This window comes from Xyrauchen texanus, chromosome 49 (genome assembly GCF_025860055.1).
Source record: "Xyrauchen texanus isolate HMW12.3.18 chromosome 49, RBS_HiC_50CHRs, whole genome shotgun sequence".
NCBI lineage: Eukaryota > Metazoa > Chordata > Actinopteri > Cypriniformes > Catostomidae > Xyrauchen > Xyrauchen texanus.
In genome coordinates, this window is record NC_068324.1 from 12,792,029 (window position 1) to 12,815,979 (window position 23,951).

At 36.5% G+C, this 23,951-nt stretch overlaps 3 protein-coding genes across 3 annotated transcripts in view; 1 reads left to right on the plus strand and 2 right to left on the minus strand.

Moving 5' to 3' along the window:
• The first annotated feature begins 226 nt into the window (after positions 1–226).
• On the plus strand, positions 227–11,110 carry LOC127640378 (endoplasmic reticulum-Golgi intermediate compartment protein 2-like). The gene is made up of 14 exons (XM_052122896.1): positions 227–371; positions 679–824; positions 3,510–3,618; positions 6,583–6,629; positions 6,714–6,781; positions 6,871–6,911; positions 7,138–7,239; positions 7,419–7,514; positions 7,728–7,783; positions 8,108–8,206; positions 8,322–8,419; positions 9,097–9,259; positions 9,482–9,561; positions 9,661–11,110. The coding sequence occupies exons 2-14, from the start codon at positions 719–721 to the stop codon at positions 9,724–9,726; spliced, it is 1,131 nt and encodes a 376-aa protein (XP_051978856.1). The 5' UTR covers positions 227–371; positions 679–718; the 3' UTR covers positions 9,727–11,110.
• Positions 10,856–11,641, minus strand: si:ch211-127m7.2 (uncharacterized). The gene is made up of 3 exons (XM_052122898.1): positions 11,423–11,641; positions 11,246–11,315; positions 10,856–11,137 (listed from the first exon to the last, which is right to left on the minus strand). Exons 1-3 carry the CDS (start codon positions 11,554–11,556, stop codon positions 10,856–10,858), a joined length of 486 nt encoding a protein of 161 aa, XP_051978858.1. The 5' UTR covers positions 11,557–11,641.
• Positions 11,642–12,421: 780 nt separating this feature from the next.
• The window catches only part of LOC127640377 (membrane-associated guanylate kinase, WW and PDZ domain-containing protein 2-like), a 100,854-nt gene continuing 89,324 nt past the window's right edge, over positions 12,422–23,951 (minus strand). The window contains exons 20-24 of the mRNA XM_052122895.1: positions 21,792–21,984; positions 21,231–21,374; positions 19,709–19,847; positions 19,058–19,146; positions 12,422–17,454 (exon numbers count right to left, since the gene is read on the minus strand). Coding sequence (XP_051978855.1) covers positions 17,398–17,454; positions 19,058–19,146; positions 19,709–19,847; positions 21,231–21,374; positions 21,792–21,984 — 622 coding nt within the window. The 3' untranslated portion in view covers positions 12,422–17,397. The remainder of the gene's footprint in view (positions 17,455–19,057; positions 19,147–19,708; positions 19,848–21,230; positions 21,375–21,791; positions 21,985–23,951) is intronic.

The window sequence follows — 23,951 nt, forward strand, 5'->3', positions numbered from 1 at the left end:
TGATCGATTACAGGGTTTCAGGATGTTCAAGGCAAGGCAACAAAGGTTAGGATGCAATTTGATCTCATTACAATTATGTTAACATGTATAATGTTTTCCTTTTGTGACTATACTTTTGAAACAATTTGTATTTTGACATTTTTTGGACTGGCCATATTCACTTCTGTAACAGCGATCTTTGCTTTTTTCCTATGACTACATTTCCCACAATCCCATGGACCGGAAGATCACAGCTACTACAACACATTAGCGTCTGCCTCGCGATTCGTCGTCGTTTTCTGCCCGTTGTTTCATTAGTAGACTATTATTAAAAGAGAGTTTATTTGAAAACTGCAGCAGACACGATGGTCCGTTTGAAATAGCATTTCAAGGTAAGTAGAGAATAGAAACAAGGAGAATAGACTAGTCAGACAAGTGTACGACTAACTAGCTAGCAGCTTTTGTAATAATTCGTCATTCATAGACATTCTTTACTTTTGTTTTTAATATTTCTGCTACAGTAAAAAAAGTGAGGTGTTGTCATATAAATCTACCCCTATAAGATTTGTATTCAGTGTTTTAGCAAATGTAAATTCGTAAGATATTGACATGGGAAGTTGATGTAACTTTACTGCTCACAGATGGTTGTTAATGTGGTGTAAAATGATCTTATGTATTGACATAAATTATGAATTGCAGATTGAATTCATGAAGAATATAACATCCTTATCGTCTGACGATGAGGAGGCTGAACAAAAAGAAAGCCCTGAACTTTGTAAAGGAACTGGATGGTTTTCCCAAGGTTCCTGAGAGTTATGTAGAGACAACAGCTAGTGGAGGAACAGGTGAGCTGTGTCATCTTTAATTTAGAATTTGTAAATCAGTTTTACTCACAGAGAAAGAGTTTAAAAGACACTGCTTGAAGTTGACAGTTTGACATTCTTTAGCCATTTGTTAGGTTTATATCTATAAATATATAATAGCTTTAATCTACAATATCGCCCTCAACTGACAAACATTATGAATCACAGCCTCAATGATCTGCTTCAAATACTACACTATGAGAACGAGCAAAACGATTGACAGGTGAAAAGTGGCAATATCTATGGTCTGGACATATTTTTGTTTGCTGTTTACAAAGTCTACAGCTGTGAGATATCTCAGGACACTTATTTCATTAATATCTTTAAGGGAGTAGGACATTTCAAATCTACAATATCTGAAATTACCTAGAAAGGATAATGTGATTTTGTGAAATGTAAAAACTGATTTTTATAAGGGATAATTAAATTAATAATGAAAAAACGCTTTCAGCACCTTTAAAAACATGTATATCTTTCACAAACAGTTCTACAAAATGCCTAGATAGTGTCAAGATTTCTAAGCATTTTCAAGACAATTAGAATAAAAAAAGAATAGAATATTATGATATATTTTGATATTTTATATTTATTTGTTAAAGACAAAGTTAAAAAAAAATCTAGAACAAGATAACTTCCATGCTGAAATTGTATGAGATGCAAAACTAATATTGAGCTGCAGATAAAACATAAGCTACACATACATAGATTTAGCTGTTTCCGAAGGAAATCTGTACTTTAATTCACCAAAGTGGTATTCATCTGACCACAAGTATAGTCAGGACATTACTGATGTAAAAAAAAAACAGCACCATCACTATTTGAAAAAAAGTCATTTTTGATCAAATCTAGACAGGCCCCATTTCCAGCAGCCATCACTCCAACACCTTATCCTTGAGTAATCATGATAAATTGCTAATTTGGTACTACAATATCACTTGCCATTATATCAAACACAGTTGAAAGATATTTGGTTCATTAAATGAAGCTTAACATTGTCTTTGTGTTTGTTTTTAAGTTGCCACAGTTTGCAATAAACTGGCATGTCTTAAGGTCAATATTAGGTCAAAAACAGCAATTTTCTTAAAATTGCCAAAAAACTGAAGATTCCATACAAAGGTGTACACTACATTACAGGGACATAGGACAACTGGCTCTAACAAGGACAGAAAGAATATAAGTACATCAGAGTCTCTAGTTTGAGAAATGGACACATCACATGTCCTCAGCTGACAGCTTCATTGAACTCAACCTGCTCAACACCAGTTTGATGTACAACAGTAAAGAGAAGACTCAGGGGTGCAGGACTTATGGGAAGAATTGCAAAGAAAAAGCCACTTTTGAAACAGAAAAACAAAACAAAAAAGGTTAGAGTGGGCAAAGAAACAGACATTGGACCACATATAATTGGAAAAGAGTGTTATGGATCTTAACCCCATTGAGCTTTTGTGGGATCAGCTAGACTGTAAGGTGTGTGAGAAGTGCCCAACAAGACAGCCACATCTAAGGAAGCGTGGGGTGAAATGTCACCTGAGTATCTGGACAAACTGACAGCTGGAATAACAAGGATCTGCAAAGCTGTCATTGCTGCACATGGAGGATATTTTGATGAGAAATCTTTGAAGTAGTTTAAGAAGTTCTGAAATTTGTTTTCAAATTGTAATTGTACATTTTCATTTTATTATTGTCCTAACTATACATTGTGATCAGTTGAATGCCACTTTGGTGAATAAAAGTACCAATTTCTTTCCATAAGAGCAAAATCTGTACATTATTCCACACTTTTGGCTACTATTGTATGTATTTTCTCAGGCACTTGTTGAGTCTAAATAGATGTACAACATGCGTAATTTCAGTAGTACACACAAATGTCAATAGTCCTATCATAGTTTAATTCCACGTTGTATCTTTGTCAAAAAGCAATGTCAAATGAAAGTCAAGTCAATCACTAAAACAACAGCGCCACCTTGATTAACATAGCATAATATTCATATGGTTTACTGATAATTATGAACATAGTACTAGTTTGTCTTGTAATAAACAAAGAAATGGACATCATGTGATAGTAAACTTGTATTGAAACAAAATAACCATAAGAATATGTTTTTTGAAAGTTCAGAAAATTGACACACATCTCGGGTCTTTAATGACCCTATACACTTTTGGTAATCAAGCAGTTATACTTTTTCTTTGTGTGTGTTACACTATTCACAAGAGAAAGGTTAAGGAATACAGAAGAGGTGTGGGCATAACTCCAAAAAATGGATGAGGTACAGGGGTCCTGGGTCACTAAAAACCAGATGTATGCATTCAAGGGTTAAACAGCTTAGTATAATTAATGTTAGTGCTTTTTGAAAATGTACTTGCTTCAGATTTCTGCCATCCAAAAATTGTCAACATTCACTTCCACTGTAAGAGCCTCACTGTAACCTTTTTTTTTTTTTTTTTAAGAAATGGAAGGATGAGTCAAAATAATTTCTTGTGGTTATCAACCTTATGCCACAAATGCTGTGCTTATTTTGTTAAATATTCAATCCCTATAAAAATCAGTTTTTACATTTCACAAAAATCACATTATCCTTTCTAGGTAATTTCAGATATTGTAGTTTTGATAATTAACTTAAACAGTGATCATTAAAATATGTCTGCTTTCTTTCTGTGTTTGATCAGTGTCCGTGTTGGCCTTCACTGCCATGGCTCTTCTTGCCTTCTTTGAGTTCTTTGTGTATCGGGACACATGGATGAAATATGAGTATGAAGTGGATAAGGACTTTACCAGGTGATGCTTTGCTTTTGTCAAGCCTACTGTAAAGTTACATTGTTCCTCTAAAACGGCAACAACAACAGATTTAAAGGAATAATAGCAGGTGTAAGATTGGTAATTGTCAATTAAGGTTATCCGTCGTGATAAAAATGAGAAAAATATATATATTTTAAAACACACGTTTCAAGTAGAAATGTAATCTTTGTGTCCAATTTGTTTTCATACATTTTTGAATAACATTTATAGCATTTTCTGCAAAAAAATTTATAATTTCATGACTTTAAGGTGTCATGTGGTGCAACCATCAAGTAAACAGTATTAAAACACACTCTTTGCACCTTGAATACATGAGTGCACAAATTAATCAAAACATTAAAACCCCTGCCTAATATTGTGTAGGTCCCCCTCATGCTGCCAAAACGGCGCCAACCCGCATCTATGAATAGCATTCTGAGATGTTATTCTTTTCACCACAATTTTACAGAGCAGTTATCTGAGTTACCGTAGACTTTGTCAGTTTGAACCAATCTGGCTATTCTCGATTGACCTCTCTCATCAACAACGTCCACAGAACTGGTCCCACGTAGTCCCATGGTGTTTATACTTGCGTACTATTGTTTGTGGCTTGACATCATTTTCTGGAATTTTCCAAGCTGCTTAAAGGCACAGTTCACATTGTGCATGTAAACTTCTGGCCCACTGGAATAGTGATCTAGTCAATTAAATGTGAAACAATCTGGCTGTAAACAATTACTCGTGTCATGCACAAAGTAGATTGCCATTGCCAAAACTATAGTTTTCTAATATTAAATCTGTGGAGTGGAGTAAAAAAAAAAGAGTTTTAATGACTTCAACCTAAGTGTATGTAAACTTCTTACATAAAACCAATTCTCCTAGGGAGCCACCTGGATACAGTTTTTATTGGTTGTTGGCTGAGAGGATGTACCAAGCTTCTTGGAGAATTTGCCTAGGCTGTCTCAATCACTTATTGTAATCCCAGACTGACTCAATCTTTCAGTGGGAAGCTCTGTAGGGACCATGCCATCTGTTGCAGGGCTCCCTGTACTTCTATTCTATTTGAAAAAGAAATGTTTGGGAGTATAAAATGTATATTTCCTATTGACACACTAAAGCAGTTAAATACAAATAACCATCTTAAGACAAATGTTTTTGTACAGTACTAAGACTTTCGCACAGTACTATATATATATATATATATATATTTAAGCAATATCACACGTGTAAGAGTGTGATATGGCCCTACATCAGCACTGCTGTGATTCAGCCGTGGGCCGAGTGCAGTAGGTAATCACAGCAGTGCTGATTTAGGGGCATATTACACTCTCTAGCATTATTGTGAGAGTGACGTTGCTTATATACAACATTTCAATGAACAAGTAAATAAAACAAATGTGGAAAAACTGAGTACGGTCATAAAGACATTTGAGCATGGAACTTCTTTCTTGCGCGACAGATCAGAATCTGCCCATGCTGGTTCAAACCAAATGATGTGTCCAAGCCTCTCAAAATGTCACTTTAGAACTAATATCACAGCTTGGGCTGTTTCTAACAAGTTATTGGAGAAACAAGGATGTTTGTGTGTGTCGGTGCCTCTTTGCTTGACATTGTGGGAAAATCTAAATAAATCCACCTCAAAAGACCTCAGAAAAAATTGTGGACCTCCAAAAAAAAAAAAGCAATTTCCAAATGCCTGAAGGTACAACATTCATCTATACCAACAATAGTATGCAAGTATAAATGCCATGGGACCACACAGCCATCATATAGCTCAGGCAGCAGACACATTCTGTCTCCTAGAGATGAACGTAGTTTGGTGCAAAAAGTGCAAATCAATCCCAAAACAACAGCAAAGGACCTTTGTGAAGATGCAGGAGGTAACAGATAGACAAGTATCTATATCCACAGTAAAATTAGTTCTATATCGAAATAACCAGAAAGGCTGCTCAGCAAGGAAGAAGCCACTGCTCCAAAACCACCATAAAAAAGCCAGACTACAGTTTGCAAGTGCACACTGGGACAAAAATCTTCTCAGAAAATCCCCTGGTCTGATGAAACAAAACTTGAACTGTTTGGCCATAATGACCATCATTATGTTTGGAGGGAAAAGGGTGAGGTTTGTAAGCCGAAGAACACCATCCCAACCGTGAAGCATGGGGATGGCTGCATCATGTTGTGGGGGTGCCTTGCTGCAGGAGGGACTGCTGCACTTCACAAAATAGATGATGGCATCACGAGGAAGGAAAATTATGTGGATATATTGAAACAAAATCTCAAGACACCAGCCAGGCAGTTAAGGATCGGTCTCAAATGGGTCTACCAAATGGACAATGACACAAGCATACCACCAAAGTTGTGGCAAAATGGCTTAAGGACAACAAAGTCAAGGTATTGGCGTGGCCATCACAAAGCCATGATCTCAATCCGATAGAATACTTGTGGGCAGAACTGAAAAAGCGTGTGCGAGCAACAAACCTGACTCTGTTACACCAGTTCTGTCTGGAGGAATGTACCAAAATTCCAGCAACTTATTGCGAGAAGCTTGTGGAAAGCTACCCAAAATGTTTGATCCATGTTAAACAATTTAAGGCAATGCACCAAATACTAACAAAAGTGTATGTAAACTTCTGACCCACTGGGAATGTGAATAAAAGCTGAAATAAATAATTATCTGTATATTAAGAATGTGAAATGTCAGAATAATAGTAAAGTAGTGATCATAACTGACCTAAGACAGGGAATGTTTTCTACGATTAAATGTCAGGAATTGTGAAAATTGAGTTTAAATGTATTTGGCTAATGTGTATGTAAACTTCTGACTTAAACTATCTATCTATCTATATATATATATATATATATATAAGAAATCTTTACAAAAAATAGCATTACTGCATTGACCCAGATGTGTAATTAATCCACAAAACACTTACATTTTGTTTGTTTTATTCTTTTGTCTTGCAGTAAACTAAGAATTAATATAGATATCACAGTTGCCATGAGATGTCAATGTAAGTTTTTATTTTTTTACTGCAGTTATTTGTAATATTATCTGTGATTTGATATGATCATTCATTCTTAAATTGTCTTTCCAGTTGTTGGAGCAGATGTGTTAGATTTGGCTGAGACAATGGTAGCATCTGATGGCCTGCAGTATGAACCTGTGGGTATTTGCTTTTTATCTGCAGTCTTGGTTATTTGCTAGGAATGTTTGATAGTGGAGAATTAACAGGTTTTATTATCTTTTCACAGGTTGTTTTTGACCTTTCTCCCCAGCAAAGGATCTGGCATAGGTAAATTACATTTAATTTGTTTACAATGCTTACTGTATATTTTTAACCTCCAAACTAGTTCCTGGATTCCTGTATTATTAATACTGTACATATTAAACTACTTCAAGACAATTGAGCAGATTTAGACATTTATTTTAATATTCTTTACTGTAAAATTCAGTTCTATTTGATTAATGAAAGGAAATCAAATGTGTCATGACTTTATTTGTGTCCTACTTTACATCAGGATGCTCTTGCTCATTCAGAGCCGTCTTCATGAAGAACATTCACTTCAAGACGTTCTGTTCAAGAATGTAATGAAAGGTGCCCCCACTGCTCTCCCACCCAGGTCAGTAGACCCATTATTGTAATCTAATCTATAATCAGATTTCCCATATAATACAAGAGACTTTATTTCAATATATAATCGTATTTAAATGCAAACTGGAAGTTCCAAATGAATGATCTTATATGATAATATAGTAATAAATTATTCTTGCATGTTGTTTTGTGTTTATTGATGAATAGGGAAGATGACCCCACCCAGCCTCTCAATGCCTGCAGAATACATGGACATCTCTATGTCAATAAAGTAGCAGGAAATTTCCACATCACTGTGGGCAAGTATGTCTCTTTTTAACCTCTGTAGATCTTTATATATTGTCATACATTTAACAATCAAGTTGTGTAGACCTACTTATAGGGTTAGATGTCAATTTGAACTATGAAAATCATCTAGTATAACAGCAAAGATATGAGTTACTATCTAAATTCAAAGCTGAAAAAGGACTTCTTTGACCAACGTGAAAAATAGTATGTCGTCATTGTTTATTTCAGGGCTATCCCACATCCTCGAGGTCATGCTCATCTTGCAGCCCTTGTCAGCCATGAAAGTAAGATGAGATGGCTCATTATAGCATTTGTTTTGCCTAATTTGCTTACATACAGTAGGTTTATAATTCCTTCAGTGATGTAACATTTCCAGCTGCTTTCCAAATGATCTGTAAATACCACCTTACAAACACAGAGACATTTTTGTCTAAGAAAAGCAGAAGTGTGTTTTGAGGTTGCAGATAGAATCTGCCATCCAAATAATATGCAAATTGCTGCCTGTGCCAGACCAGAAGAGAACATCTGTTGTACTAAAAATGAAAATAGTGCCTTAAATTGTTATGCCTGGAAGTTAATTTGGCTGATAAAGATAGTTTGTGTTGTAGCATACAACTTCTCCCATCGGATTGACCATCTGTCATTCGGAGAGGAAATACCAGGCATTCTGAATCCTTTGGACGGCACAGAAAAAGTGTCTACAGATCGTAAGTGATCTCAACGTTAACGTTAAAGGAAATTACATGTGTGTATATTTAGTGTGTACATTAAAGAGCCAAGAAGTCAGTTCTGTCAGATTTTTTTCAACAATTTATTTCCTAGATAATCAGATGTTCCAGTACTTTATCACCATTGTGCCCACAAAACTGGAAACATATAAATTGTCTGCAGATACACACCAATATTCAGTCACTGAGCGGGTAGGCCATGAGTACAACCTTAATCTGTCTGTCTGTCTATCTGTCTTCTCTATTCTATCTATGTATCCAGTCTGTCTGTCTATCTATGTATCCAGTCTATCTATCTATCTATCTACTCAATCAATCTGTCTGTCTACTCTATGTATTCTGTCTGTCTGTCTACTCTATCTACTAAATCCATCTTTCTGTCTGTCTGCCTGCCCGTCTGTCTGTCTACTCTATCAATCAATGTCTCTGTCTGCTAATTTAATCTATCTATTATGTCTGACTGTCTGGTCTATATATCTAATCAATCTATCTATCTGCCTGTCTGTTTGTCTGTATCTATCTGCCTGTGTGTCAGTTTGTCTATTCTATCAATCTGTCTGTCTGTCTGCTCTCTATCTATTCCGTCTGTCTGTCTACTCAGTCTGTATGTCTGCCAGTCTAATCTATCTGCTCAGTCTTTCTGTCTACTCAGTCCATCTACCTGTCTGTCTGACTATCTATCTGCATGTTTGTCTACTCTATCAATCTGTCTGTCTGCTCTATTTATCCTGTCTGTCTACTCCCTCTGTCTATTTAATTGTCTCTGTCTGTCTATTTATCTTTTACGTTTTTTTGTGTGCAAGTATTTAGTAACAGTACATTAACAATTCCTGTCAGTGAAATCACACCTTGATTTCTCTTCCTTTTAGGAGCGAGTGATAAACCACGCAGCAGGAAGCCATGGTGTGTCTGGGATCTTTATGAAGTATGACATCAGCTCTCTGATGGTGAAGGTGACGGAACAGCACATGCCACTCTGGCAGTTCCTCGTGCGACTCTGTGGCATCATAGGCGGAATTTTCTCGACTACAGGTAAATACATAGAGAGCAAACGGGTCAGATCAACTCTAGGACAGATGACTGCAGGGTTAGAGAATGTTGGGTAGGATTGACAACATTTGGAAATAATTTTTTCTTTGTTTTATTTTTTTACTATAAAGCAATCTGTCCATTTGCATAGACTGCAGACCAGTAAGAAATGTGTTTGTCGCCAAAAAAATCTCTTATTTAAAATATTGTGGTTTGTTCCTACAGGCATGTTGCATGGTTTGGTTGGCTTCTGCGTAGATGTCATCTGCTGTCGGTTTAAACTGGGGGTTTACAAACCAAATAAAGTACTTTTTTAATTGTAAATTTTACATTAAATGTTTTTTTTTATCTTTGAAATCAGTTTTTCCAAAAGTTATTGACACCATTATTGTTTTCTTTCATAGGTGAATCTTCTCGATGGCCATGTGAACAGCTTGACACCGCTTCTTTCTAAGAACGGTGAACACTAGCTAGGTTCTCCTTGCCACATTTTAAAAATAAATAAAACACTTGTAAATCCTCAGATTACATTAATACACATGACATTTGAGGTACTTTAAGTTTGCCAGTTTATTGTCATTTGTGGTACACATGGTCATCTGTGAGAATATTGTTGGGTGCAAAAAACTTTTTTGTTAAATTATTGGTTTAATTAAATGTAAATTACAAAAAGCAATCATGGCTTGAAAAAAAATTATTATTTTAGAGGATAGAGATTTTTGGAAAAGCTCGTCATTGATCATCTACATTTCTTGCAAGTCATTTTTTATTATTTTACTTGTGAAGGCAGCTCTTTTCTCTAAAGATATGTTAAAATATTCGTAAACTAGCGTAACATAATTTTAATTGAGTGGATGAAATACCCCCTTTAAAAATATCCAAATATGCAGTTAAGTCAGATTAAATTGTGTGATTTTTATACAACTTTGATTCAAAGACACAGTCATTACAGTATTAGGATTTGTTTGGGGAGTTTGTCTTGTTTGGTCAGTTTGTCTTGTTTGGTCATCCAGTATCCCAACAGAGCCAAGGTTTTAAAGCAATAGCTCACCCAAAAATGAAAATGCTCTCAACTTTTACTCAGCCTCATGCCACCCAATACATGTATGACTTCAGTAGAACACAAAGATTTTTAGAAGAACATCTCAGCTCTGTTGGTCTATTCAAATGCAAGACCTTTGAAGAGCCAAAATCACATAATGGCAGTATAGAAGTAATTCATGTGACTCCAGTGGTTACATTAATGTCTTCTGAATCGATATAATAGGTGTGGGTGAGAAAATGTTGTGTGCTGCCATAGTGTCTAGTCACAAAAACATACAAGTCAATAGTGGAAAAGGTGCATTCAAATCCTACTGATTAATCTTTCATAGTAAACAGGAAACTCACATTACATATCTTGTTCAAGGCTGAGGCTAGTTGTGTTTCATTTAAATCAATATACAGGATACTTTACATGAATAATAATAATGTGGCTTATTATAATTTAATATGTTTGTTCATGAAACAGATTGTCGATGTTTTTTTGTAGCAACATTTAAGAAAGTGCAAATGACAATTACACTATTTTATGTATGGAATAGGGGTCACACTGATAAATCAGGAAAAAAAAATCTCTCGAACAAGCTCCAGAGCCTCATCAGTTTTCTGTGAGATGTCTTCAAGCTGTGGCTTCTTCTCAGAAGTTCCTAAGCCATCAAGATTTTTCACCAGATTTGCACTGGTGCTTTCTTCCATGCAGTTCCCAAATGGGACGGTCTCTTGCTCTGCAATGTCACAATCTGTGTATAAAACACCGTCATCAGAGTCTGATGTTTCTGCGTCTGTCTCTGGAATGATTATTCCCACCTCTGGGAGTTTCACTGCAGTTCTGCCACATGCCTGTTATTAATTTGCAAGTATAACAGGCATTATAAGTATGCAACATAAATACATATTACAGTTACAAAGTTAGACGTGATTTTTGAGAATCAAAACCAATTTACCTACCTTGTCTTCCTTTAAAAAACTGAGGGCAGTTTCTACGAGCTCCCTCTCGTTCATCCAATACGTGATGACACTGGGGATAACAAAGATGGGTGTAATTATGGATGAACGTTTTAGCATGAAGACGTCAAATTTACCAACATTACTAATAAGAGAGAATTCTTGTAAAAAAGTGTTTACCTTTTCAAGCGTTTTTTCTTTGCAGTCTTGTTTGTCGCCCCAGGTGTTTTCTTCCTAACAGCATCATTATCTTTGCCACTTTGAACGTCAGATTTAACCATCCAAAGAGGAAGGTTTCGATGCTTTTCAGACATAATCCAGTTTAAGACTTAAAATGACTCTTAGGGATCAGAAACAGTCCAAAATATGTTTTTAATATCTTCTTTGGCTGTTATTCAGACATTGGATGTTGTCGTGTCTGCCTCCTAGTGGCCTGGAGCAAAACTGAATCTCATAAAACATGGCTTTCCAAGAATCTACTGATAAAGGTTGTACCAATTCGACTTTTTACATGAATTAACTTAAATTAACAATGATTTTGTTGTACTTTTATAATAATGGGGTGGGTCGAAAAATTGTTTTTGGGTCAACAATTAAATAAATGACAGGTAACCACTATCAGGAAAAAATTATATAAATAATATGAGAAAATACAAAATTACATTTAAATAATGAACTCTGAAAGCTTCATACACTGTGAAACAGACTATATTAATTCATATTAATTAATGGTTTTACAATAGTAAAATAACTAGCAAATAAGGTGTTTTGAAGGAAAATATATATTTTTTAATACAATTGTTGGAAGAATCTAAATACATTTTGTTTAGATTTCCATTTATTTAAGGGGTGCCAAGTAAATTAATGGAAAATATAATGGTGTGCTCACTTCGTGTTGGAATCTACAGATTCCAGCATGTAAAAATAGCTCACGTCTTTGCAGAAGCTCCAAATTGTCAAGATGTCATGTAAAAAAAAAATGTAAAACAATTTGGCAATGCCCTCAAAAGTTATTATTTTATTATGTAATTGTTGCCTGAAGCACTTTCTTTGTTCTTAAACATTTTGTAAGTACAAAGAGGTAATAAAGTAAAATAAACGAAATACTCATATGTTTATATTTCTAATTTGAGGCATTAAGAAGTGCTGAAATTGCAAGTAGAATGGAGGATATTCTTTATTATCTTTCAGTAACAACCACTCACACTCATAGAACCAGACATGAGTATATAATGAGAACTATAAAATGAACTTTAGACCTTGTCAAGAGTTTATTTAACAGTATATCAGAATATCATACAGGTAAACAAGATTTTAGCAAAATTTATTATATCCATACTGTTGCATTTCATAAAAATATTTGATCACTTAGTCTTTGAAACTATCAATAATACATTAAACCATATTTATAGGAGTACAGCTGTACAAGGTAAATACACATCTAACACTAGACAGTAATATTGATCTGAATGGGCCCCTGTATGTGCCATCTTTCACAGATTCAATATTTTCCTCAATATATAAAAAGTTTTTTTTCCTCTCTCTTTTTTTTGCCTTTTTATTTTTTCACAGCAGGCAGGATACAGCTTCAAACAGTAAAAGCTATGAGCGGTGAAATAAATGCATCCACATTTTCCTTCACTGTCTCTCTGTATGTCTCTCCATGTAAACAGCAGTTTCATCAAGCACACTGCACCCAATGACTGAATCAATGGAGTGTACAAATATGATGTGCTCGGTAGAAAACCATCAGGGATATACGAACAGGGGATTTTATTGTGGCACACATTAGTACAATACTATCTTGGATTTTTACAGACAAAAATCTTTTTTCAAATTTTTTATTTATTTTGTTCTCCAATAAAATATCTAAACAACCTTAAAACACTATGCATTTACTTGAGAAGCAAAATTGTCCAATAATATACCTTGAAATAGTTTGTTTTTTTATTATCTATTGTCAAATAACATCTTTTTGTTTTGTCTTTTTTTTAGCATAAAAATAATTTGACAGAAAACTAATTTGCCAATAGGGTAAGACAAATAATCTTAATTGAAAATATTGTTATGAGATATATTTAATGGAAAACAAAAAAGAAATGCTAATTAAGACAAAGATTTTTGCGGTATAGGAAGTAGGATTGTGGTAAGCTTGAATTGATACGCAACATTGTACAATGCAGCTCTGTATACATCTTTAACATTTTCTGTGGTTCACTAAAACTGCTTGAAAATCTCATCAGGAATTACATTCCACATACTTCCATTGGCACAGGTATCAGAATGATAGGTGGAGAGCAGCAGAAGTCAATTTCACTATTAAATGAACACAAAAAGAGGCTAAAACACTGCATGGCATAAAATACTCTCTTCAAAAAAACACAATGAAATTCATCCATTGTAAATGTTTCTGTTGATCACTATCATTGCACAGAATGCAAAAGTCTCCATCAAATGGAAAGGTCAGAATGACAGAGGTATGGACATTTTTTTGCAACAAGACAAACCTTGACGTATTCTCTCCTTAGTTTCCTTATTACTGCTTTAAGAACTGCTTGAAGAATACTTTTTTAACCTATTCTTGATCTCTATACATGTTCACAAAGTTGATTCTAACAAAACATTTTCACATGTTGTTCACCGTTGTGTGTTTAAATCAATGGTGCAATCAAAAGATGTTTACATTATTTAATGTAGAATGCATATTTCATACTGCTCTTTGTCCTGCCAGTAAGGCACTCTGTCCCATAAAACTGGGTCTCACTCATTCATGCCAGAGAGACCCTGCTCACGCCTTGATAATGTGAGAAGACCCCTTTTCCTTGTCTCTGTTCCCAGCTGAACACTAACAATATCCTAACCAGATGTAATGTGATAGTGTCAAGTGATAAATGTAAGAGCCGTTCACACTGACAGTAATTTGCATCAACAAAGCGACCGAAAGTCATTAATTTCCAATGAGATTTGGCAATATGAGGTGACATGAGTGACAGAGAGTTGTTTTAGATGTAAATGATTTAATAGTCAACAGAAATGCATTATTAACCATGCACCCAAACCCCAACCCTAAACTTAACCATCAGTAAAGTAAAAATGTAATGTCAGAGGGAAAATGCAACCCCTGAACCGTGTTAATCATTTATTGTGAACACGATTACTTCCTGCTTCCCTAAACTGCAACCCATTTTAATTCCACAAGTAAGCATTTCTGAGTGAAACAGGACAATCACGGAGAAAATAAATCTAGGGTATTACTTGATTTTACCTATTAGGAATTAAATATTTTGAGAAAAGTGATCTCTATATGATAAGCGGCTGGAAGAGGCGCGGTTGAGAATGGGTTGCTTGGTGATGCCAGCCAAAAAGGAAAGTCATTTCAGAGGTGGATCAAGGCATTCAATTTTCATGAAATATTACGAACACTAGTTTGTTTTGGAATAATATGCAGCAATGAACTAGTTTTGGTCAGTTTTGATTTAGTTTTTGTCCTAACCAGCTGTGACATCAGCAATCGGCACATCATTTTGGCAGTCGCTAAGGGTAATTTTTTGACTGAACTAACTCTTTAACAGTTTTTCAATGTGCATTTTTCTGTTAATGCGCCGTACTAAAATACTCTGAGAGGGTTTCCTTCTGCACTATTTAAAGGCAGCCCTACTGAATCAATAGTGCAAAGCACAGCATAACCAGTGGTCTGAATCCCAAACAAATGACTCTTATGAGCCAGTTCTTTTGAATCTACAGCATGACCAGAGTAGTGTGGTTCCCAAATGAATGACTCTTATGAGCCGATTCTTTTGAATCGACATCATAAAAAGCAAACAGGACACCAGTGTAGTCTGATTCCCGTATGAATGACTCTTATGAGCCGGTTCTTTTGAATCTACATCCTAAAAAACACACAGGAGACCAGTGCAGTCTGATTCCCGTATGAATGACTCTTATGAGCCGGTTCTTTTGAATCTACATCCTAAAAAAGATACAGGAGGAGACAAATGTAGGCTGATTCCCGAATGAATGAATCTTATGAGTCGGTTCTTTTGAATCTACATCCTAAAAAAGATACAGGAGGAGACAAATGTAGGCTGATTCCCGAATGAATGACTCTTATGAGTCGGTTCTTTTGAATCTACATCCTAAAAAAGATACAGGAGGAGACAAAATGTAGGCTGATTCCCGAATGAATGACTCTTATGAGCCGGTTCTTTTGAATCTACATCCTAAAAAACACAGGAGACCAGTGTAGTCTGATTCCCGTATGAATGACTCTCATGAGCTGATTCTTTTGAATCTACAATGCAAAACACACAGCACTACCAGTGTAATGCGGTTCCCAAAAGAATGATCTTAAGGCCCCGGTATACTCGCTCAAGGGTAGAGAGAAGTTCGAAACAGCTTAGCAACGGTACACTGTTTGCAATCATTCAGATAGCGGCCACAACACTGTGGAAGGAGTTTAGAGCACCATATCATGAGGATGCACTCTTGTTTCTGTAAAACATGAACTAATGTGACATTAAAATGTGTTATCAGTGAGTTCACATCTCATTCTATGAGTAGAATTCACATGAGATCAGTAAAACATATTTTTATTAACCACTCGAAAATGGTTTAAAGTAATAAACATCCAATAGATAAAGTGTAATTTGTCATGTTTACATCCTGCATTTATACACGGTCTATATATGCACCGGTTAAACTCTGTTATTGTAGTTTCTGAAGACACTGATACAACTGCAAAGATGGGTGTGTAAAAGAGTGTCAGTGGGCAGAATACAGAAAAAAGAATGATGATAAGAGGCATGTCAATATGGGCAGACGAGTGAATGACTTTCGGCCGCAGACGGTACATGAATGAAGCCACATATCAAATCATTGTTTCATTTTGTGGACTAAATAATGAAAGAAAGAAAAATCAAATGACATGTTCTTGGAAAATGTCTCCATGTAAACGTTCGTACAGGTTAGGACGCATCGCAAGACTACATTTCTCTTGGTCTCAGACCAAACAGCCCTCATTGCCATCCAATGGTCCGGATGGCAGCTAATTTGCTTGCATGACTTACGGAACATTCTGGAACATGGGAAAGATGCTTGTGATGTTTGGGATTGTAGCTCAACTTCAAGGGAAAGATGAGGCTTAAATGAGACTCTGAAACGTCCTCTTTTAAGCTTCAGCCGAGAGTGTAGTAGTCCTTGCTTGGTTTAGTTCATGATATGTAACTGAATGTTCAGCTGGGTAAAGCAACTCTAGACTAAATCAAACAACATTTTGTCATGAGTTCATTATTGACGTCTAATGGGATAAGTCCACTCTCTATGACGTTTCACACAATTCACCCCAAATGTGTTGGCGAGATACTTTACCTTTAGATGCCATCATGGTGGTCTCCTTGTGTCCTCTTATGCTTATTATCTGGGTTTCATAATGTCTCGGTTAAATTCTCTTTTTCCCACCAGACCTATGAACCTCAATACTTGTGTGGTCAAGTTCATGTATTCTTGGTTTGCCCCAGAAATCTCTTCTCATGCTACACATATATTTTGCAATATTTGACCCCTGGTATCATTAGGGGCAGTGGTATGAACAATTTGAAATGATACAAAAAATAAACAACCTCTACAGGATAAACAAATAAAGACAGCTTGGGTCCACTGGACAGAAGTAGGCTTAGACAGTTTGGCCCATTCCTCTGTGATAAGTTTTGGATTCAGAATCAAGCGGCAAGAGGGCGAGCCACGCTACTTTAGCCGCCGTTCATCTGGGATGGTTACCGGATCATCTACAAAAAACTCGGATCAGTGATTTCATGATGAGCAAGTGGGATGCAACAATCCTTTTTAGGATGATATGTATGCAACTGTTCGTAAACGGTCCACTTTTATGAAATCTTCCCGATCCTTCTCCTCTTTCTTCGTTAGAATGCCTCTTTAAAGCACAGCTCATACAGGTGGACCTGCCACCCTTGGTTTCTGTTTCTGTTTGCCAAATCCCACAAATCTGTTGGCATCTGGGCTAGAATGACCACGAGGGGAGCTGTGATTGGTCCAGACTGTCACATAATGCCACCAAAAGAAGTCAGTGAGGCAAGTCCAGGGTTTGAGGCTGGATGAGATGACGGGCGAAGTGTAAGTGTCACGCTAGCGGGTTGAGACTACTTCCGACAAGGCAGGGGTGGCTGGAGAGACAGCACTCCGGGAGGTGGCACTGTCTACTAGGAAACAAAGAGAACCCGTCAAGCACTTGTGTGTACAACTGAGCGCAGAGCAAGGTTACATAAGCAAAAAATACATGCAAAGACACAAAGAATGTATGCACCAGTGTTGGGGAGTAACTAACTAAAAGTAGCTAATAGTTATGTTCCTAACTTAACTACATATGTCAGCAGCGTAACAGTAACTGTTTTCAAAATAGTCTAGCTTTTGCAATAACAACCTATTTTTCCATCAATCTGAGGCAGTAATCAAACATGCCCTCCTAAGGACAAAGTATACATGACTTTCCTGCGTACAGTGTGCATGGTTCAAATTCCATCATCACTGTGCATGGGCAGCCTTGTTTTTATAGACACGCGGAAAGTCCTCGTCTTTGCGCGTCACGGCATATACGCCTACCACTGACTGTGCTAAAAGAGTGAAATGAGTGGTAATGCCCATTTGTTGAACACGTCCATATGGACCCGCAGTTCATTCAATAGATAATTTTTTTCTAACAATTCGTGCAAATGAACCGTTCCAAAAAACTATTTAGCGATTTATTCTTGCAGAAAATCTCTTTTGAGTAATAAAATAATTAGTTAAATACTGCTGTTCATCACCATGTTTTTAGATGTAAATTAGAGTGTTTATAGTTGTATTCAGAGTATTTAACGTACATTTATTTGTTCAAGTTAAATGCGATCTCCCTAATGCTGCTTTTGACTTGATAATAAATACTTTTTGTTAGTAGCTTAGTGTAGCAAACTAACCTTTTAAAAGGGTAGCTTAAAGGAACATTCCGGGTTCAATACAAGTTAAGCTCAATCGACAGCATTTGTGGCATAATCTTGATTACCATAATATTTATTTTGACTCGTTCCTCCTTTTCTTTAAAAAAGCAAAGTTCAAGGTTACAGTGGGACACTTACAATGGAAGTGAATGGGGGCCAATTTGTTATGTTACAGTTCTCACTGTCTCAAAAGTGTAGCCACGAGGATATGTGTGTAAGCGTGATATTAGTGTGATAAATTGCTTACCAACTGTTCTGTGTAAAGTTATGGCCAATTTTACATCTTCGTTGCCATGACGATGTAATGTCAACAAACCCTAAAACCCTAAAATGTCAATTTAAACAACAGCTCAAAGTTTTTTATAAAATGATAAGCTTCACATTTCTGCTTTTAAACCCTCTCAAAATTGGCCCCCATTCACCTCTATTGTAAGTGTCTCACTGTAACCTCAACATTTTTTTAAAGAAAAGGAGGGACAAGTCATAATACATTTTTGTGGTAATCGACATCATGCCACAAATGCTGTCGATTAAGCTTAACTTTTATTAAATCCGGAATATTCCTTTAACTGTATCTTAACTACTTGCTACTAGCTTGTACCTTGTAGAGCTCCAATTTCAAGTAGCTCCCCAGCACTGTTATTCACACACATGCGCATACAGTGACCCAAAAATACACAAGACACACACACATAGAGACACACACACACACACACACACACACACGCACACACTCCTATGTGACCAGTCATTGAGTCTAGTTAGAAGACATACACTAAAGTAGCAAGCAGAATTGAGTCAGAAAGACGTGCATGTTGTCACAAACCGTGTCTTTAGAGTGTCCCATTATGAAGAAATAGGGTGAGGCTAGAGTTTCACTTTTCATGCACATAGAAAGGTTGGTAGGTACCATTCCTACAGGACAGGAAGTACAAGTCTGAACTAATGCATTGCAGTCAAGACAGAGTTAGAAAACAACAATTAATAGAAGAGAGCTGTTAAAGAGAATATTGGCTACAGACTACAAGTTCCTTTTATCAGCAAACTCTACCACTTATTGAAAATTGAAAAGGGTTAATTAATAAGGTAAGTCATCAAAGGCTTTTAGGCTTTTAGCAGACAGCTTTCAGCTACAGCAAACTGTCAAGCCCAATGTATACTGCTTCAGCATTCTGAATGATTGTTCCCCAGGTGATAAAATGTGCACTCTAGTATGCACATTTGTACACAGAGAATCCATTATTTAGCCTAGAAATGTCAGGTTGTCAAATTTAAGATCAATTCAACACTGAAAATATGGGCACAGTGTTTGTTTTTTCCCCTGCCAGAATGGGAAGTTTTGTACTAGCTACAAATTTTAGTATGTTTTAAAGGTACACTCGGATTACTTTTTACCAAAAGTACTGAGTGCACTTTTACATTAAACATATAGAAGAAAGAAATGGCCTTAGGCTGTGCATATTGTGATATACCATACCATAGTCCGGTACCTGTCCCGTGCCTCTTTTCAACAGCAGACGTACCCGTCGACCACCGGCTTTGATGAGTTCGATGGCACGAGCGTGACTCATGTCTCTTGTACTCTCACCGTTTATTTCAATAATCTGATCTCCAACCTGCGTACATACAGCAGCCGTGAGTATTTATGTAAAGGATTCTATACAGTCAATCTCTGCTTTGTGTCAAGGACTTCAAGGGATTTATTTTGCAATAATAACCAGCTGACTGTAAATGATCCAACTTATTACAAGGCTACTTGGAATAAAAATAAATAAATGGACATGAAATATTAATTTGAGTTTTAAATATTTTAATATGTGAGAAGAAAGAGTCAGCAGAGTGATACGAGACACATGAAACTAGCTTCAGATGTAGGAAATCAGTGATGTGGGACAAAAGAACATTATACAGGTTAATGGTCATAATACAAAAATATTTCATGGGAGAATGCTGTGACCGACCAATCAGAATCAAGTATTCCAGAAAGCTGTGTAATATATGCAGGAATGCTTCAGTTAAGCATTTGGAAACTTAAAGGGATTAGTTCACCAAAAAATGAAAATTCTCTCATGATTTACTTACTCTCTTGGATTACTAGATGTGTATGACTTCTGCAGAACACAAATTATGATTTTTTTGAAGGAATAGTTCATCTCTGTTGGCCCTTACAATGCAAGTGAATGGGTGCCAAGATGCTGAAGCTCCAAAATCCACATAAAGGCAGCATAAATCATCAGAAGTGATATGATAGGTGTGGGTGAGAAACAGATAAATATTTTTTATCATAAAGTCTCCTCCCTGTCCAGTAGATGTAGATATGCGTGAAGGATGTGAATCACCAAAAAGAAGGAGAAAGTGAAAGTGAAGGAATAAGGACTAAAATATTGAACTGTTTCTAACCCACCCTATCATATCGCTTCAGAATATATGGATTTAACAACCAGAATCGTATGGAGAACTTTTATGTTGTCCTTTTGTGGATTTTGGAGCTTCAAAATTTTGGTCACCATTCACTTGCATTGTATGGAAATATTCTTCTAAAAATCTTCATTTGTGTTCTGCAGATGAAAGAAAGTCTTACACATCTGGGGTGGCATGAGGGTGAGTAAATGATGAGAGAATTTACATTTTTGGGTGAACTGTTCCTTTAAGCCAAATTTTAAATGTATGAATGCCATGATCCAAGAGTCCTTTATAAAAAAGAAAACAAAGAAAAGATATCAGAAATAAACTTTTCAAATAGAAGAAGGTTAAAACAATAGATATAGTGTTCAAAATAAAGACAAACACAAATATAAAGTACTTTTAGGGGCACTATATTATGTTCCACATGAAACATTGCAACATTCAAATTCAGGGGGAAACTTTTAAAATAGATCATAAACAACAGTCTGAGTGCCAGACTCTAATTTCTAAAATGGTGCAATTATATAATATCATTTTGTCTAACAGCTTGAACTAACAATCACAGAACAAATGTTTGTTAATGCTTTTCTCACCCTCATTCTGCCATTGCGGATGGCAGGCCCGTCCTCAGCCAGTCTCAGCACAAACAGGTCCATCTTATATTCCCGTCCTCCACGAATACTAAAGCCAAATCCCTTCACACTCTTCTCCAGTTCCACAGTGAAATAGTCATAGTCCTGAAAAAAAATAAAGTGTGGCATGCTACTTTCAAGGCATCCGCCACATGTATATTGTCTCTTAAGAACCAAATAAGGTTCATATAGACATTAACAAAACATCTTTTGTGAAATTATTGTAATATAATTAATATATAAAATAACCCTAAACCCTTACCATTAAAAATGAACCTAAGCCCAGTCTGAAAATTTTAAAGGTTTAACTAAATCAAGAATCTGACAAGACGATGACAAATAAAGCCAACCCATAACCAAGGGTTTAATGTTACACTACAGGTAGTAGTGATTCTGAGAAAGGAGATTCTTCACCCTACATACACTAAAAGTTAAGCAAAAAGTTGCATGTGTCATAATGTCTGGTACAGACTTTCCAGATTCACTGCACATATTACAATCCGACTATTATGATTTGATTACCTGTGGTCGGTAATCTGCGATGGAGTGTTGTCTGTAGTCTATAAGAGCAGGTGGATGTCTGTACTCCATGGTCGGTGGTTGTCTGTAGTCTGCTACAGGGGGATGTCTGTAGTCCACCGGGGGCTGTCTGTAGTCCGTGTACGCAGCCTGGCACATATCGGGTCTAACATCCTGTCTGGCTTTAACCTCCGACCTGTAAATACCAACAAGGTGAGAGATCCTGTTGCACAACACAATAGAAGATATTTTCAACAAAATACAATTTCAAACCACTTAAAATCTAAAGAAATGTAGCTATACTCTTACCTCCAATGTAAAATATGAAAGCTTAAGTGTGTGAAAGCAAACACGCTCTGTCAACTCTTTTGAACTACCGTTTCCCACAGGTATTAGTCTTTCTCTCTCTCTGACCATGTCACCAGTGGGAAAGGGCTTTGCTCATGAGTCAACTTTGTTAAGTCTCAGTTCCCCTCTTTCACAATGCATAAATCAAAGCAGTCCTGAGCCAACCCTCGGAGAAACTGTTCAACCCCCACCTGAGAGCACCAGCATGTATTATTGAGGAGATATCTATAGGTTAATAATTTATAATGAGGTCTTAAGTAATGTTACTTGGACAGTAGACACTCTGAGCAAAAATGTGAGAGTGCCCGAGGCACTTTAGTTAAGCCCAAAGACTACCTGAGAGAAACCCTTAAACACACGTGCAAATAGGTCAAAAAGAAGAGTACGAATGAAATTAAGAGATTTTGATGGGTGAATCTCACAAAGCCTGCCATGAAAATGTCAATTTTTTACACAATTAAGATCCTTTGCATTGTGACATTATTTATGTGACAGTTAAGCACCCCCACCCACCCCCATCAATTTTGGGGGTCTTAATTATCAGGAAAATAATGTCAAAATGCAAAACATCTTAATGGGACATTCGCCCCAAAATTACAATTCTCTCATAATTCGCTCACCCTCATGCCATCCCAGATGTGTATGACTTACTTTCTTCAGCAGAACACAAATTATGTTAAATAAATTGTGATGCTCCAAAAAGCACATAAAGTCAGCATAAAAGTAATCCATATGACTCCAGTGGTTAAATCGATATTTTCAGAGGTTATATGATAGGTTTGTGTGAGAAACAAATCAATATTTAAGTCCTTTTTTGCTAGAAATATGCATTAGAGTGATATGCATTAAGAATGTGAATCACCGGAGGGGGGCCTGGTTAGCTCAGTGAGTAAAGACGCTAAATACCACCCCTGGAGTCATGAGTTCAAATCCAGGGCATGCTGAGTGACTCCAGCCAGGTCTCCTAAGCAACCAAATTGGCCCAGTTGCTAGGGAGGGTAGAGTCACATGGGGTAACCTCCTTGTGGTCGCTATAATGTGGTTCTTGCTCTCAGTGGGTCACGTGGTGAGTTGTGTGTCGATGCTGCGGGAGAATAGCGTGAAGCCTCCACACACTGTGTTTCCGCAGTAACACGCTCAACAAGCCATGTGATAAGATGTGCGTATTGACGTTCTCAGACGCGGAGGCAACTGAGATTCGTCCTCCACTACCCGGATAGCATATTGGGAATTGGGCAATCCAAAAAAAACATGTGAATCACCAAAAACACAAGAAGAGAAGATTGTGAAAGTGATCCGTTTCTCTCCCACACCTTTCATACTTCAGAAGACATTGATTTAACCACTGGAATCTTATGGATTACTTTTAATCTGATTTATGTGATTTTCAAAATTTTGGCACCCATTCACTTGCATCGTATTGACCTACAGAGCTGAGAAATACTTCTAAAATCTTAATTTAAGTTCAGCAGGTGAAGGAAAGACTTACAAATCTGGGATGGCATGAGGGTGAGTAAATGATGAGAGAATATACATTTTTTGGGTGAACTAACACTTTAAATGTTACAAAATAATTTTTCCATGTAAAATATAATTTCTTACTTGTTTTCTGCTTAGAACATCATCTGGACATGTTTTCGTAAGATTCACCCAGATATAATAAAGGCATTTACTGCAGGGGTCTTCAACCTGTTTCAGGCCGAGGACCCCTTGGTGGGTAGAGAGTTGGTCCCGGGACCCCCTGTTACATATTGTATCAAAATTGAGTGTTACGTTTTATTCATATAATAACATGTGCATGGTCCCATATTAATT

What these genes read in the sequence shown, in the direction of transcription:
- LOC127640378 (XM_052122896.1), top strand. Translation starts at nt 719, where the DNA reads ATGAGGAGGCTGAACAAAAAGAAAGCCCTGAACTTTGTAAAGGAACTG. An exon ending in TTCCACATCACTGTGGGCAA is followed by an intron (nt 7,515 to 7,727) that starts GTATGTCTCTTT and finishes TGTTTATTTCAG; the next exon opens with GGCTATCCCACATCCTCGAG. An exon ending in CGGAATTTTCTCGACTACAG is followed by an intron (nt 9,260 to 9,481) that starts GTAAATACATAG and finishes TTGTTCCTACAG; the next exon opens with GCATGTTGCATGGTTTGGTT.
- si:ch211-127m7.2 (XM_052122898.1), bottom strand. Translation starts at nt 11,556, where the DNA reads ATGTCTGAAAAGCATCGAAACCTTCCTCTTTGGATGGTTAAATCTGAC. An exon ending in AAGAAAAAACGCTTGAAAAG is followed by an intron (nt 11,316 to 11,422) that starts GTAAACACTTTT and finishes TGTTATCCCCAG; the next exon opens with TGTCATCACGTATTGGATGA. An exon ending in GTTTTTTAAAGGAAGACAAG is followed by an intron (nt 11,138 to 11,245) that starts GTAGGTAAATTG and finishes AATTAATAACAG; the next exon opens with GCATGTGGCAGAACTGCAGT.